The following is a 17,345-nucleotide window of genomic DNA, read 5'->3' as shown; positions in this document are numbered from 1 at the left end:
ATAGTAAACCATTCCAGAAGGTTGTGGACAATCAAGGCAACGGAGATGCTAACCATGCACACATATGGAAGCAGTTGATAGACTATTTGCAGGCTCAACCACCACTTGTCCCCTATCCTTGCTCCTGCATACGCTCAAACTTAACTGGGATCCCTGACCAAACCACACAATACAAATAAAGCAGTAAAGGAACAGTACAAAGAACTATCAGCTCCTAGGGGATCTGATATTAAAATTATCGCAAGATGCTCATGAGTTGGCAAAATTGTGACCAAAGTGAGACATCAGTACAGAATACCGTTGGGCTTTTTCGGAGGGGAGAGGGTGTGAAGTTGGGATTTTTGTACCAAGTTGATTGTAGTGATCAGTGACTAGTGTAAGACATGACATTTTACAGTTAGAAAACTGAATCCATTCAATAAGTATTTAAAATGAATAACTTCTATTGAGAAAAAATGCTAAAAGTGCTTAGAATCTGGGGGAAATACAGTTGACAAGGGACTGAAGAGAGGTTAAGGCTCATCAAATCTTGACCAATGGAGGTTGCGAAAATACGATTGGCCTGTCGGCTGTGCTGCCGGCTTAGAATCTGGAGGCAACACAGTTGACAAGGGACTGGTGGTAAGTTAGAGCTCATGGACCTCCTGACCAATGGCAGTCACTGTTCAGCCTGCTGTCTCCTATACCCGACCAGTTCACTTGACCTTCAGTTTAAATCAACATTTCACCCACCGTGCGACTCTTCACCAAAGTGTCATGAAGGACCTCCCACTCCACCATTTTCTTCATTTCCTCCGGGCCAGGGAATTGCTTGAGCTTCTCTTCCATGTCTCTCTGTGCAAACAGATGGCAAGAGGAAAGAATAAAGAAACAAAGAATCAGGGTTACAGGTCACACATTGCACAGCCAGAGAAAGCAGCAACATGCTATCATGGGTCCTACAGAGGACATTTAGAGGGCAAGAAGATGTCCTCAGAAGAATACACACTGTACACAAACAGCAAAAACAATACTCCATCACAAACACTGTACATCTACATGGAGAGAAAGCATGCTACTACAGGACAGACACTGCACACCTAGAGGAGATGACAACAAGGCAACACACGACTTGTAAATCAATATGTGCTGCAATACTGTATCCCATTAATCTCACTGCATACCAACACAAGGACTCACACTTCCCATCTACAGGGAGCAACAACATGCCAGCACACAACGCACACTGCATATCTACAGGGAGCAACAACATGCTATCACAAGGACAAACAAAGCACATCGTCCCAGTAATCTCACGGCATACCTAGAGTGACAGCATACCAACACATGGACTCACACTTCACAACTAGAGGGAACAACAACATGCCAACACACAACGCACACTGCATATCTATTTATTTATTTATTTTATTTTATGCAATTTTTAAAGCGCGCAAATACCCGTACGGGTGTCTCGGCGCTATCGATTACAGAACTCACTTCTTGCGATGAGGGGGAATTAGGCAGAGAACAGCCATGTTTTAAGGCTCTTTCTGAACTTGAGCAGCGTAGGGGCCGTTTTGATGTGGAGTGGTAGTGTATTCCACAGCTTGGCAGTAGCGATAGTAAAACATTTATCTCCCCAGCTGGCCTTTCTTGTCCGTGGGACTTTCAACAAGTAGGCTGAGGACGATCGTAAGGTCCTAGGTTGTTCCACTGGGCAGAGGGCTTTTTTTAGGAACTGTGGTCCGGAGTTGTTCAGAGTTTTGTAGGCTATACACAGAGCCTTAAATTTGATTCGGCTCCTAATAGGGAGCCAATGTAGCTCTTTGATGTAAGGAGACGTGGAGGTGAATTTGGGGATGTGTAGTAGGGTTCTGGCCGCGGCGTTTTGCACCGTCTGGAGTTTATTGAGTACCCTTTCCTGAGCGTTCAGAAGAAGGGAGTTACAATAATCGGTTCTTGAGAACACTAAGGTGCTGATAAGTGTTTTGCCCGCGGACTGTGGTAAGTAAGGAAGTAGTTTTTTTATTTTTTTTAGGGTGTAGAAGGCAGATGATACCACAGCGTTGGCGTGATGGAGGAAAGTCAACTTATTGTCAAAAGTGACTCCCAAATTGCGGACCTTGACTACCGGTTGGGGGGGGGGACCCAACTGAGATGGCCACCACTGTGGGGACCATGCCGGCTGCAAGCTCCCGAATGTCATCACCTCCGTTTTATCAGAGTTTAGTTTGAGGCAATTTGATGACATCCAGGAGCTTATCGCCTTCATTCCCTCTTGGAAGTTGGCTGCGACAGATGTTCCATTATTGTGCACCGATAATACTAGTTGAGTATCGTTGGCGTACGTTGTAAGGGCAATTCCATGCGATTTTATCACCCTCGCTAAGTCCGATACATAGATATTAAAAAGCGTCGGACTTAGCGAGGAGCCTTGTGGGACTCCGCATGGGAGGGAGAAGGTCTGGGAGGTGAAATTACCCATCTTGACTGTCTGAGGGCGATTGGCCAAGAATGAAGCAATAAGATCTTTGGCCTTGCCTCTTATTCCTAAAGCCGAGACACGGTCGATCAGAGTGACATGATCGACCGTGTCAAATGCAGCGGAAAGGTCCAGAAGTATTAGGACCGCCGCTCCACCCTTGTCCATCGTTGCTCTGATTTCATCTGCAGCTTTAAGCAGTGCTGTCTCCGTTCCGTGTCCCTGTCTGAAGCCAAACTGGGTGTCATCAAGTAGATCGTTGTCATTAATGAATTTCGAAAGCTGGATGTTCATTGTTTTTTCGAAAATCTTGGCTGGGAAGGGGAGACAGGCGATAGGTCTATAACTGGCCGGGAGAAGAGGGTCCAGAGTTGGCTTTTTTAGAAGAGGCTTAATAATAGCCTCCTTCCAAACCGATGGATAGATGCCTGTTGAAAACATGGCATTGCAGATAGTAGACAACACGGGAGAAATCGCTTCTGGGATGAGATTCAGGATAGCAGGGGGACATGGGTCGAGGGGGGATCCAGATTTGGTGCTGGCTACCAGATGTTGAATGTGTTCCTGATTGATGGTGTCGAAAGATGAAAAGATGGGAGGAGTATTGATGGGAAGTGCCACAGGGGAGGGGGAAGGGGAGGAATGAGAGAAGGTGAGGAAAATGGAACTAACCTTCTCCTCAAAGAAGCTGGCCAGAGCGTCCGATAGAGACTGAGAGCCTTCTAGGCGCGCGGCGGGGGGATTGGACAAGGTTGTAACCACCTGAAATAGTTCTCCTACCGAGTTTTTCGCCTGGTTGATTTGTGACGTATAGTAGCGACTTTTTTCAGAAACTATAAGTCTTTTGTAGATGGAAAGGGCGTTTTTATAGGTCATTTTGTCTGCAGGGCTATAGTGGCGGCGCCACTGCCTTTCAAGGTTCCTGCAATACTGTCTCTGAATCCTAAGGGGCTCTGTAAACCACTGAGCTGATGGTATTTTCCTGTTGCGGTGGGAAATTTTGATCGGGGCTAGTTTGTTACAGGCCGTGTTTAGGTTTGTCAAGTAATTAGAAGACGCTATAGTGGGGTCCTGTTCGTTGGGGATATGACCTTCCTGCATCATCTCTGTTAAATGAGCTAGATTGATGTTTTTCCAATCTCTGTAAGAAAATTGAGAGGAGGTTGTAGTAGGAGGTTTGGTAGGATTAATTTCAACAGAGAAACAGATCGCTGCATGGTCTGTCCAGATCAGGGGGATTACTTGGGTAACGGTTATAAAGGGACTGTTGGTGAATAGACCATCTAGTGTGTGGCCTGCTTGGTGCGTGGGAGATTTTATCAATTGCAGCAGGCCAGCAGCTGCTAAGTCTGTAGTTAGCTGCGTGGTATCGTGGTCGTTGAAGGCTTCTAAGTGAAAGTTAAAGTCACCTCGTATGGTGAAGTGAAGGGAGCCTGCAGCTGCTTCAATCATATTGCCTATGTTGGCTAGAAACTTGGATCTTGACCCAGGACGGCGATAGATTAGCATGCCCTTAGACGATGACTTGGCCGAGAGGCCTAGTGTGAAAAAGAAAGCCTCGTATTCAGGACAATTAGATTGCGTCGTTGTGAGCTTAAACTCGTTTTTATAGATTATTGCTATGCCTCCACCTTTTTTATTTTTAGTCCTGTCTAGTCTGCATACATTGTAGTTGATAGGGGTGGCAGCTCTGAAGTCTGGGCCGGAGGCTTCATCCCCCCCATGTCTCTGTAATGAATAAGAGATCCAGTTTATGCGTGTCAATCAAGTCGGCAATTTCTAGCTTGTGTTTGGGGAGGGATCTGGCATTTATTAGCGCTGCTTGAACCAGTAGTGGGACAGTTGTTGCGGGTTTAAGGGTTTCCTTTCTGCAAATAGGACATTGGTATGGGCCTAGGATGGGATTGGTATACCCTAGATGTGGTAGAGCATGAGGAAAATCAGCTACGTGCCTGAGGTCAAGTAGTTCGGCAGAGGTGTAGATGAGTCTCACCGAATTGGTAGCTGATCGTGGGACTGGAGCAGCAGGGGGGGTAGCCCTTGGCCCGTCCTCGGCACGGACGAGCGCAGACGAGCTTGCCTTATGCGCGCCTTCGGCGCGCAATCGTCGCGCCCGCTGCGCTCGTCCGCTGCGCTTCCGGTGGGGACACATGCTTTATGGCAGAGAGGAGGGTCCAGGGGAGGCGTGAGGGGGCGTGGCTACGGAGGTGGGCGTGTCCTAGCAACCGGCCAATCCCGCCGCTTCTGCAGGGAAGTTGAACCTACGTCAGCAAACACTCTGCTGAGTAGGAGGGGATTCAAATACGGCGCAAATTAAAACAATTCAGTACAGTTTTTAACTCAAGTAGCTTAAAAAGCTTAAAAAAATGAGCTCTCAGTGCCCTGCTCCCGGCTGTGCCTCAAGAGCTGTGCATAGTGCAATCAAACGCGGCGCTCGTGATCAGCGCGGGTTATGTCCGAGGGGGCGTGGCTACGGAGGTGGGCGTGTCCTAGCAACCGGCCAATCCCGCCGCTTCTGCAGGGAAGTTGAACCTACGTCAGCAACCACTCTGCTGAGTAGGAGGGGATTCAAATACGGCGCAAATTAAAACAATTCAGTACAGTTTTTAACTCAAGTAGCTTAAAAAGCTTAAAAAATGAGCTCTCAGTGCCCTGCTCCCGGCTGTGCCTCAAGAGCTGTGCATAGTGCAATCAAACGCGGCGCTCGTGATCAGCGCGGGTTATGTCCGAGGGGGCGTGGCTACGGAGGTGGGCGTGTCCTAGCAACCGGCCAATCCCGCCGCTTCTGCAGGGAAGTTGAACCTACGTCAGCAACCACTCTGCTGAGTAGGAGGGGATTCAAATACGGCGCAAATTAAAACAATTCAGTACAGTTTTTAACTCAAGTAGCTTAAAAAGCTTAAAAAATGAGCTCTCAGTGCCCTGCTCCCGGCTGTGCCTCAAGAGCTGTGCATAGTGCAATCAAACCTACAGGGAGCAACAACATACTATCACAAGGACAAACAAAGCACGTCGTCCCAGTAATCTCACTGCATACCTAGAGTGACAGCATGCCAACACATGGACTCACACTTCACAACTAGAGGGAACAACAACATGCCAGCACACAACAAACACTGCATATCTAGAGGGGACAACAACATACTATCACAAGGACAAACAAAGCACGTTGGGAGGAAACCATTGCTTGGCATCACAACACGTATTGTACACATATGTAGGCAACATTGTCTGCTTTGAATGGACACCTACTTCACATCTATAGGAGGTTCAACATTCAATAACAGTAAAAGAACTGTACATCAACTAAAAGGAGTACAAGATACACAATAAACAGCTAGAGAAACATACAACATGCACTCTCAGGACAGGCACAGTTCATGTACACGAGGCTACAGCATTCCCTCGGAAAACAAGCGGGCTTCACAGCTCTTTTGGGACATACTATTGCTTGTTGCACCGTTTCCGCATCCTGCTGCATCTTCTGCTGCTGTGTCTGTAAAAAGGAACATGAAAGAGAGAGGTCAGGCAATGGGCAGTATCAGTCCTACTCAGTCCATGGGTGAACATACTACAATGAATGCAAAGGTGAATGACATACCATATTGCTAGTTGATTACAATGGAAAAGAAAACCAACCAAGATACTAAAGAGCCTGTTCCAGAAACTTGGGTACAGGACATACCTACTACTGCGACAGAGTTCCCTTGCTAAATCCACAGTCAAATGATGATCATGGAGAGAGGGCACGAGTTCAAAGATAAAATACAGTTGAAAAGGGACAGCTAGGGGCCAGACAAGACAAGATCGGTGAACGAACATCCATTGAGACTCAAAGTTTTCGTTTAACTTGGGCAGTCTAAAAGAGCGGTAAGAGGCAGAGCTTGAGGGGGCAGAGCTTGAGGGGGCAGAGGAGGCTGCTGTAGACTGACTGCCTACTGGAGAAGAATGCACAACAACCTGTAACAAAAACAGATGAGGAAATTGCCCAAGCTAAAAAAATTAGGCAAAGCACATCACAAGCCGAAAGCAAGTATCACATTGCAGGCAAATAGCTCTGCAACACCCAAACAAGTCTTTCCCATACTACGGCTGTAAATTGGAAGCTAAGCTAGAGTGCCATGGTGTGCATCCAAAATGACAACAATAGGAGGCAGTGTACGGCCTGATTCATAATCCCTGACCAACCACTTCCTGGACCCTCAGCAGGTACCTGCTCTATAGTCGGCCATAAACAGTCACGAAATACTATAGATGCACTTCGGGAGCATGGTAGTTAGTCAACAAGGACAAACAAAGGCAGATTACAAACTCTCCCCGTGCCCGAGAAGGCCCCATGTGAACACCTCCGAAGTGCTGGGTGACAGTCCGAGAGCCTCGATACAGGCTACTGGAGAAGAGCATCAAATCTAAATGCTCAGGTACACATTTTTTTTTCCTGCCCCGCGGGATGAGAGGCAGGGGAGGATTTGTTTGAATGATGGATATATTATGGGGGCTTACGACCATTTAAAACAGGATCTGACCCCCATTTATGTTTCACAAGGTTCACATAACCTCCTAAATAGGGGAAATTTCCTTCAACTTCATTGTTTCAATTGGTATATTTTTGTACAATTCCGTACAAGTAATAGGATAACTAGGATTTGCTGGGAGGCTACAGAGCACCGTAAGATCATGTGGGTCCACAGGAAGTAGTTAGAATATGTAGGAATCAATTTTGTAAAGGTGCCCATAGGAAAACACCTCTTCTTGCTGAGGTGTTTGCAAAACCAAACTGCCCTTAGCTCCGACAATGCAGGTAGAAAGGTAGATTTATCAAGCAGGCGGTCGATCAATGGAAAGGACCCAGAGACTAGTGTTGTGGATGACGACTTTAGCACAAAAGTAAACTATCATTGGCCCAACAAAAATAGAATAGTGACCAAGTGTAGAGATGACCTCTTGGAAGGAGAATGACTGGAAGGAAAAAAAATAAAGATGGCCTAAAGACACACAAAAAAACAACACAGATCCCTTCTGCCCGGCAGTGCAGAAAACAGGATCACAATACTGCCCCCCTCTACTCCCCTGCCATAAACAAGTATCGGTTATGTCATGTCAGTCATGTTCTGGTCCTGGCGACAGCAATGCTTTAAATGGGCAGGTGCTGTCTGGTACTGAGCACCTGCACTTCTTTAATTTGAACGGGAGAGTATCTGCACTTCTCAGGACTGCTGCACTACATTTCATGGGAGAGTACCGGCACTTCTCAGGAGCAAGCAAGCACTCGAAAGAGTGAGTAACCTGCATTTCTATATTTTCACTTAAAACACTGGGCGATAATAGACCCCCCATCATAGAATATGCGCAGTTTGGTAGTACCCCCACCCAAGTTTAGCTCTCAGATCTAAAAGCACGTAGATCATCTTTAAAGAGAACAGGAAACCTAACAGGAAAGGCACAAAGCTACTACTCCAGCATCTACTCCATTCTCAACTGCTACAGAAAGTTTATAATGTAAAAATACACACAGCGTTCAGCAGATCACACCTCTGTTTCTTAAAAAACACGTAACCAAAACGCACTTGATGCAAGTTAAGCGCGTGCTAGGAGAGGTCGGTGAACATTGCTTCGTCAATACGAGCTGCATTTGTAAAGCAGCTTTTTGAAGTCCGTACCAATCATGTTACCACAGACATTTGTGTTGTTTTACATTTGTATTCGAAAGGGGCAAAAACACTGGCTTTATCTTTTTATTTTTGCTCACGGGCCTCGACATAAACATACCAGCTGGGGCATAAAATGCTGGCCAGGTAGTAGCAACCCTACTCTGAAAGTAGACCCGTATTGCAGGTGGAAAGACACCATTGTACCAAAGGCCACAGAGAGCGAACATTCAAGAACAGAATTAGTCCGACATTTCGGTTCGAGTCCACCTGCTGTGACCTGTTCATTTTCGCTCCCACTCCCATCGGCTGCGGCGCTGGCTGCTCGCCGAGCAGGCCCCCAGCAGGCCTCGCGGCGCTGCTGAACGTCCTCTATCCTCGCGAGGGAGCGCTCGCGCTGCTCTTCTCGCAAGGGACCACTTGTCCTGCGCACAACACACGACTATCCCGGCGTCACTCTCCCTCTGCGGCCAGAGCACAGCGAGCCGGGGGTATTTTAGGTGCTCTTTTCAGACGGCAGCAGTCTCAGTCTCTATTTACAGCGGTGGACTGAGCCGACCTAGGGGTAAATACGGGAGGGTTCAGGACACACAATTCCTCCTGGGGGTGGGGGTTAATCACACACATGTTCTAGTAGCATAGCCAGTGTGTCATGGACCTTAGTGCAAGGAAGTAAATTAGCGCCACGCCCCCTGCTGTGGGAATAGCAAAAACATTAATAATCAGGGTTGTGTGCCCATCAGGCCTCTGTGCCCTGGTGCCACTGCACCTGATGCACCAATGGAAGCTACACCCCTGACTCGTCCACAGATGTCATGTGGTATGCGTCATGACTCGTTACCAGTAGCCTGCCCTGTCCTTTGAGCAAACAGTGGTTCACAGACTTGGATGCTTGAATCTGCCTCAACCATGCTAAAACCAACAAACACTGGCAACGCCAATAGGTCTGGCTTATGAATTAAATTTTGTTTTATGTCATTGATTGTTTTCGGCACTCTAAGTGATCAAACATGCACTTGGTCACTCATCTTTGCACTCATTCATTCTTATTTATCTATCTACTAGCTCCTACTTGTTCCCTCCCCCATCTGACACAAATGTAATAAAATACACTCTCACTCAACAGATAATGCAAGATAAATTAGAAATAATACATATAAAAAACATGCTCCGGTGTAAAGACGGCAGCCATATGCTTGCAATAATGAAACTAAACATAGCAGCGAGGGTTCGTCTTGCAGAGGTATTATAAATAGTCTATCCGTCTATCTAAACGTTCCAGCATGGTCGCCACATTTAGAATCAACGTGTTGCCCATCTTGGAATGGTAAAACAATGGTGCACTATGTATAGCAGCGTTTCGGAATTGTCTCATGGCTTAGAGGAAGTGGACAGATGGGATACAGGGTACTACAGATGAAATAAGTAGCAAGCAAGCTACCCAATAGCATTGCCTGGAAACCTACAGTATACTCTAAAGAAGGGCTTTAATTGGGATGAAAAAACTGGGGGTTGGGGCAGGTCTCTCAAAGGGGCATGGCCTATGTAATTAGGGTGTGGCTTAAAAAACACCTAAGCTAAAAGCCTGTGCTTAGCATAGTGTGCCACCTGGTATTTTGCTGTTTCTGTCAGTGCATCCAGATATATAACACAGCAACTAACTTTATACCTACAATAAGCCAGGACTATTGGTTTTGTCAATGGTTTGTAGTTGCACAAGATAAATAAGCAACAGCTATGGCTTCGTTGTATAACATATTGAACATGCCTCCGTTCTGAAATGATGAGACTATGAAAGATCTAGAACAAGTCTCTTCGAAGTTATATCAAAGGCAGTGTAGGGTGATACTGCTGCAGAGTTAAGATTTTTTTCACCCTGGGGTTGAGGGCAAAAATGGAGAGCCTGAAAGAGACCCGTCTCCACACCTGCTTTTGGGAACTGCCATTGATGAGCACTGGCAGGACCCAGCCCACTTAAAGTCCTGCTCTAAAGAAACATTAAAATAGAGAAATGAAAGGAGACCTATAAAAGGAGAAAACTGAAAACAAAACGACTGGCAAACTAGCCCTGATGCTGAAGGGTACTCATGTTTTGGTGGATGTGTGCATGTGATCTGAAAATGCCATCATTCACAGGGCAAGCCAGCCAATGACTGATATAGACTGAACCAATACCCCATGCAGTACACTGTCATGGGTGTCAGCAGAGTATAAATGACACACAAACAAACCAATGGCACAACACAGCTGGCTCAAAGACCCTCTATGGCTCTATATGGTTATATATTTATTTAAATGGAGGTATACATTATTTAATGATGTTGTTATTACAAGATCCTGGCAGACAGCTAAAAAGAGATTCTTGCAAAAATTATTACAGAGCAAATCTTCTTCCCCTAGGGCAGAGGTCTTCAATCTGTGAGGTGTGGCCCTCCTGGTGATCCATGGCAGTGTTCCCAGAAGGGCACAAATGCCTCATTAAGTACTACTAAAAGAAGATGGCCTGGAAGCCCGGCTTTGCTTATTTGTTGAGTTTACAGGCTGTCTTAATTTACATGCAGCTTTTGAAGTGCTTAAAAAGTATGGCAACTGTCATCCTGAGTGCTCAAGGAGGTGACAAAAATACAAAGCATTCTACGAGTAATACATTGTTTTTTCACCTTTCTGCAACAGCATATAAAATAATGTACACACGTTAAATGAAAAATACATGCAAATTAAAAGAAGCTTGGGCGAGGCTCTGGTTTACGATATAAAACTTCAGTTGGTTAATGCTATCAATCCAGATGTGTGCTTGTGTGACCAGAGTCACAGAATTGAATCCTAGTTTGCCCAGCTCTGAAGAGTGCCTTGTGCATTTATAGTGCTATGAAGTCCCAACCCGAAACAGAAAGTTCTGTGAATATATGTAATTATTTTGAAATTGTTATACACACACAGTATAAGCAGGGCCACCGGAATTATGTGGAGGATTAAATTATTCAACAGGGTTAACTAAATTATGCGGCAAGAAAAGGCAAATTATGTGGTGTACTGCAACACATTTATAATAGTATTACTTCACTTTTAGTCATTGTCATACATGGTAAAACTTTTTGGACAAATATTCACCTTATTAGTACCACTTAAACACCCCATCATTCAGCAATAAGCATTTGATCAGTCAACCTTTGTGAGGGGGTTTACACTGCGCTAGGACAAATGTCGCCACATTTTTTGTCAATTATGATCTGATTGAGCTAGAAGCAAATTTGTTTTGATTAAATTCTGTAGATTATACAGCAGATGACGGATTACATGTTAAATGTGGAAAAACCATAATTATGCAGAAAACGCTATAGGCGTAACATCGTGAAGATATGATAGGCTGTTACAAAATGATTATGTGTTGACAGTAAAACACATGTTTTTAAAGAATACATTTTAGCAATAGGTAATCAGAATGTACCTAGTGGAAACATTTTAAAAAGTCCATTAAAAGGGAGCTTTCTCATTAGAGAAGCAGGTGCAGTGGCACTAGGGCCCAGAGGTGTGACTGTCTTACTTCACAAAGAGGCATGGGGGCTATTTGTCTTGCTAATATAAGGGCTGAGGGTATCCTTGCTGCAAAGACATAGACAACACATGGGACAACACGTGGGAACTCCTGTTTTTTTCCTGAAAGGGATAGAGAGTCTGTTTCAAGATTGCTGTGATGGTCAGGCATTGTAAGGAAGGGATGAAAGAAGCAGAGTAGATAGCCTCCTACTCAGGGCGGCAACTATTATTAGTCCAGCAAGTGTAGTTGCATTGGGGCCTAGGATTGAGAGGGGCTCACAACATTCCAATTATAGGCAGTTTTTTTGTCAATTTCTGTTTTTGTTTGATGCATTTGTTCTTCTATAAGTCTCACATTTAGTGCAGAATATGAGCTAAAGAAAAAGTACCGCTGGAATGACCTAATATGACCCACCCCCTGCAATCAGTCTTGTTCCTCCTGCTCCCCCAAGTCTTTCCGTGAAGTTTCGGAGAGGGACCCGACTTCCAAACATTTTGCTTAGGGTGGCTCAGAGCAAAAAAGTTTGAAGACCTCTGCCCTAGGGTTTGCAGAGGCAGTAACCAACACCAAAATCTTTCTCTACAAATGATATATCTGTCATTTCATGTAACAAAATACCAATCTTTAGGTTTTAAATAGAGTTATAATAATCCATACTTAAATGTCTATCGACTTTAACATATGTTTTTCACAATAAAATGTCAGGCCAAGTGTCTTTATTATACCGTTTCATAATAAACACATCAAGCCTATAGCCACGATCATAACCAACTCAGTCATGCTGTATAGAGAATAAGCTTTGGCTTAAGTCAAAAAGTGTGATACAAGGAGTCTTTTTCATGGAAGCACACAAATTCGGGCCAATCAAATCTTGTACTCAGGGGAACCAACATTCGAGTGGAGCCTATCCTCACTCTCAGTGATACTCTGAAAGCTTTTTTTTGCTGATCACATAAGGCCAGGTGACAATTTCACTCTTAAACATAACCTAAAACTCCATGTAGATTATTGTAACCATGGACTCCCTCTGCTGATCTCAAACACAAAACTGCACTCTTAAGCCTAAAGTTAATGATGGAAGGGGAGGGTCCTGGGACTAAAAATACATTTCTCATGACTCACCTCTTCCCATCTCTGCTGCTGCCAGAGAAAAATGAACACAGTAAATTATTTAGTTTAACAGCATTAAAATGTCATGTGTGTCTCAGAAAGTTCAAGTTTAAGCAGCTGGATAAATAATAAAAATAATAAAAGCTGCATGGAAGGGAAGCATTTTTTGTCAGTAGAAGCATAGAGGCGGGCGATGGGAAACATCCTTTACCCCGCAGTCTCAACAATGACCAGGCTTTACAACGCAGTCACTACCACAACTGCCATGTTACTATGTGTTACTTTAACCTGCAAGTTGTTACAACAACTTGCTTTAGGGGCCACTTTGTTGGACTGGTGTTGGTTTTTTAAGTCCAACACCTTTCGTACTGCTGCGTACACTGGAGTTGGAATAGTAATTTATACTATTCCAAAGTCCAGTACCCCGTAAAGCAAGTCGTTGTAATGACTTGCGTGGTAAAGTAACGCGTGGTAACGTCGCAGTCTGGGTAGTGACTTTGTTGTCAAGGCATGGGGGTAAATGCATGTGGGGCTCCATCATACAACCATGGGTGAGCCACTGAAAGCTTTAGCCTGAAGCTTAGCTCTGGCTCAGCTTGAGATCCCATTGGAACCTCAAGCCCAATAACGAGTTGTGCTTTCATGAGTTTTCTGCCTGCTACCATTGCTCTACCCTCATGCGCAGAGGTTAAAACAAAGCATTAATATTTAAGGTAACAAGGAGAGGGAGTGTGGCCAAGCCGAGCTGCAAAATGGCCGCTCACTAAGAGGGCTCAGCCGGCTGGCCCAGATAATCCGCAATTTATCCGGGCAAATCCTCGCTGAACTAAAGCTCAGAGAACACTGGATGCAGTCCTGAAGCTGGGTAATACGAATCGCGAGGCTCCGGATCCCTGAAAGCCTCGAATCCATGCTTCCGCGCTTGGGGAGTTTCTGGGCCTGGTGAGGCCTGCGACATGCAACGCTGATGGAGGCCCATACCTGCGGTGGGCGTGGCGCCCACCGGCCCTGTGATCCGACCAGACTTGGGATATCGGAGGCATTGCGGAGCTGGGAGACGAGAGCCTGAAGCAACAAAGAGGGATGACCACCGAACCGACAGCGCTGTTGAGTCGCGGGTGCAGGTCTGGACCGGGGTGCGGTGCCCTGGGGCTGGGGATCTGCATCAGGCCTCTACAACCGCGTGGAGGACTGTGGGGGCTACTACTGCTTCGGCGGCGGGCGTCTCCCGGCTTACCTGGGCCCCGCCATGCTCAGCATCAACCAACCGAGGCTTGGTGTGGAACAAATGCGGAGTGCTCCTGGCGTGCCTGCACAACACACAACGTTAGGGGGCCCAGGGAGGGTGAAAGCAGGCGGGCACGGTGCCGCGGAGGTCATCTGGCGACGCGCAAAGCAGGAAACAGCAAACGGACATTGGGGGCACTGAAAACACAGGGAGATAAACGAGAAAAGCACAATGAGACACTGTAACACCCAAGCCCTGCCTCCCATACATCCGGGAAGAGAGGCCAAAAGTCATTGCAAGCAAAGTGTCTATGTACAATCTAGAGAAAACCACAAGGTCCGATTCCCAGCACACTACAGAGGATACGTGCTGCTTGTAGACAAGCAGCAAACTTGAGCAGCGCAAAGTGGTCGAGAAACACACGCTTGGGCAAGAAGAGCCCCATCTGCAGGGACCCCAGGGTTCCAAGAATCCTCAGTGTCCGCTACTGGTCGTCAGACCCTCCCCACAGTGAAACGAGATGGGGAATCCTAATGGCAAACAGCCTAAACTAACTTTCGATAAAAGGGCAACGAGGCAACACAAAGTCAACTCCACGCAACCTGATGAGACGACAGGGGCCCCTTTGGACACAACGGAGGAAGATGACCTAAGATCCATGCTGAAGGTGGTGCAGGCCTGCCTGCAGAAACTTGACTCTGAATTAGACTCAATGGCGGCACGCCTGAATAACGTCACGCAGAAGGTAGACAAACATGAAGATAGGCTAGATACGCTAGAGACAAGAGTATCAGACACTGACGACCGACAAACAGACATGCAGGAACAACTGCTGCGTATGGACAAAGTTCTTCATTTAATAAAAGACAAAAATGAAGATTTAGAGGCAAGGTCCCGCCGCAACAACATACGCGTCATTGGAATTCCAGAGTCCACAAGCATCACAAGCATTGAAAAATATGTTGAAAATATGCTGCAGGTCCAATTCGGGAGCGACCTGTCGGCTATGTTCCTAGTGGAGCGTGAGCATCGCACATTGGGCCCAAGACCACCACCGGGCACGCCGGCGCGTCCGGTTCTTGTCCGTGTCCTAAATTATCGAGACAGGGACACAGTGCTGCAACTTGTTCATGATAAAGGGGTGCTCCAGTATCAGGGCAATTCAATAACTATGTACCCGGACTTCACGCAACAAGTGCAATCGGCGCGCCGGGAATTCACCCAGGCAATAAAATTACTGAAACAGGCTGACATTAAATATGCATTGTTATATCCTGGGAAGCTACGCGGGCAAAGGGATGGTAAACCCCTCATATTCACGGACACAAGCGCTGAATGCAAGAATGCCAATGCTGAACTGAAAAAATGAAAAGCGGCGATGCGCAGCAGTGAAGATCGCAGAGCAGCAGACTGAGCGAAACTGACTGAGGGTGACGCTATGGGATCAAAACTACCGGCTCCAGTGTTAAGCTGCTTGATGCCAACACATCTGCTGTTCGGTGTCTATATCTTATCTCCACTTCATTACGCTACTCCCAAAGGACTGAAAAAACTAGACTATCGTATCAAAGCTTTGATTCGGCAACTGTAATGATTCAAGTGTAAACTCTATGTAGTCGAGACCAACCTGTATCATGTTCGGCCACCCTGCCATGCGAGGAAGGGTTTACACCGGCGACTCTACTTCCCCCAGGGAGAATTCCCACCAGCCCTAGGTTCGTCTAGGTGGCTATCACCGGAGTTGGGTTAGATAGAAGGGATGGAAACACAATCTGATTGGGGGGTTGGTGTGGGTGGGGGGAGGGAATGGGAAGTTCACTGTTCTTATGTTTTGTCACTGTTTATACTGACAATGACCGCACTAGCTATCATCAACTACACGCTACCCTCACACAAAGCCTGGATACTTCACTCAAGCAGGGGAACACGGGGAAAGGGCCAACTAAGCTGTACACTATGAAGCAAATACTCACGCTAAGATGGCCACATTAAAGTGCATCACGTGGAATGTGCGCGGTCTCAAAGACGATAGGAAATCTAGATTAATACTCTCTTACCTTGCCAGACATGAAGCAGATATTTGTCTCCTACAAGAAATGCACCTGACAGAAGAAACTAGGGCACAGCTCAACTCCAATAGATGGGGCGAGATATGGTTATCCAACAACTCAAACTACTCCAGAGGGCTGGCGATTTTAATAAGGAAAGAGGTTCCCTGGAAAACACAGACACTGAAGGGCGATACATAATACTCAATGGCACAATATACAGTCACCAAGTTACCATTGTCAATAACTATGGTCCCAATATAGACGAACCTGAATTTTTTCATCAGCTCTGGCACAGGATTCAAGCGGGAGCGGCAACTGCGCTGCTATGGGGGGGGGTGACTTCAATCTATTACTGTCACTGCAGGACGACAGAATAGGCACTTCCCGCACACATCACCCAAGGGTGCAAGGGCGTCAGCAACATTGCATAACATAATTGAAGAACACTACCTGGTAGACACCTGGCGGGTGTGCATCCGCAGGCCCGCGCAGGAACATGTATCACCCACCAACACAACGCATGGTCCAGACTAGATTTCTGGCTCACATCAAGGGACATGCATTCTTGGACATCTGACATTGCGCACCACCCGCGTACACTTTCTGACCATGTGCCTGTCATGATCCAGCTAAGGGTCCCAAAGCAATGCGTACAACCTTTCACATGGCGCTTTCCCCCTAACGTGCTACTGGATTCAGTGTTTAGGGACGAGCTCCGCAGTAAGATTACGGAATATTTCGAACTCAACATGGGTACGGTCGACTCAATGGGCACATTATGAGACGCATTTAAAGTGGTGACATGTCGGACATGCATAGCCCTACAATCAGGAGTGCTCAAAGACATCAGGAACAGCCTCAACAGGTTAGAAACCGCGATTTGTTGCCTGGAGCAACAATATTTTCAGGCCCCCGCTACTGCAACGCTAGCGCAGATCCAGGGGAAATTAACCGCATTCCTGGAAGAGGCAGAGGGGGAAACAAAATTCCTGAATAAATACGTGTGGGCGAGACGATACGGGGAAGGGTATAGACCTGGGAAAACACCGGCACACCTCCTTAGATCCCCAAGAAGTGCTACCCACATCATAGAACTCACTAACCCCGAGACGGCCCCATCCAGAACAGCGCCAGAAATCCTAGACACCATGAAAAACTTCTACTCACAACTCTACACTACACAAATGGACCCGGAGGATTCTGTGATAAAAGACTATTTAGACACACTAGAACTGCTATAGTTGGGCAGGGCTCATTGTGAGTACCTTGACAAACCATTCACAGTCGAAGAGGTCAGACAGGTAAT

The 17,345-nt window shown here is 46.3% G+C and overlaps 1 protein-coding gene across 3 annotated transcripts in view; it reads right to left on the bottom strand.

Annotated features, from left to right (window-relative positions):
- Positions 1-17,345, bottom strand: part of QRICH2 (glutamine rich 2) — a 450,378-nt gene that overhangs the window by 287,242 nt on the left and 145,791 nt on the right. For all 3 annotated transcript variants that reach the window (XM_085616929.1, XM_085616930.1, XM_085616931.1), the window contains exons 3-4: positions 5,910-5,960; positions 733-834 (exon numbers count right to left, since the gene is read on the bottom strand). In XM_085616929.1, coding sequence (XP_085473055.1) covers positions 733-834; positions 5,910-5,960 — 153 coding nt within the window. The remainder of the gene's footprint in view (positions 1-732; positions 835-5,909; positions 5,961-17,345) is intronic.

The sequence above is a fragment of the Triturus cristatus genome, chromosome 7, assembly GCF_964204655.1.
Source record: "Triturus cristatus chromosome 7, aTriCri1.1, whole genome shotgun sequence".
Lineage (NCBI taxonomy): Eukaryota > Metazoa > Chordata > Amphibia > Caudata > Salamandridae > Triturus > Triturus cristatus.
Note: the sequence above shows the minus strand (reverse complement) of the source record. Positions and strands in the feature narration are given on the sequence as shown.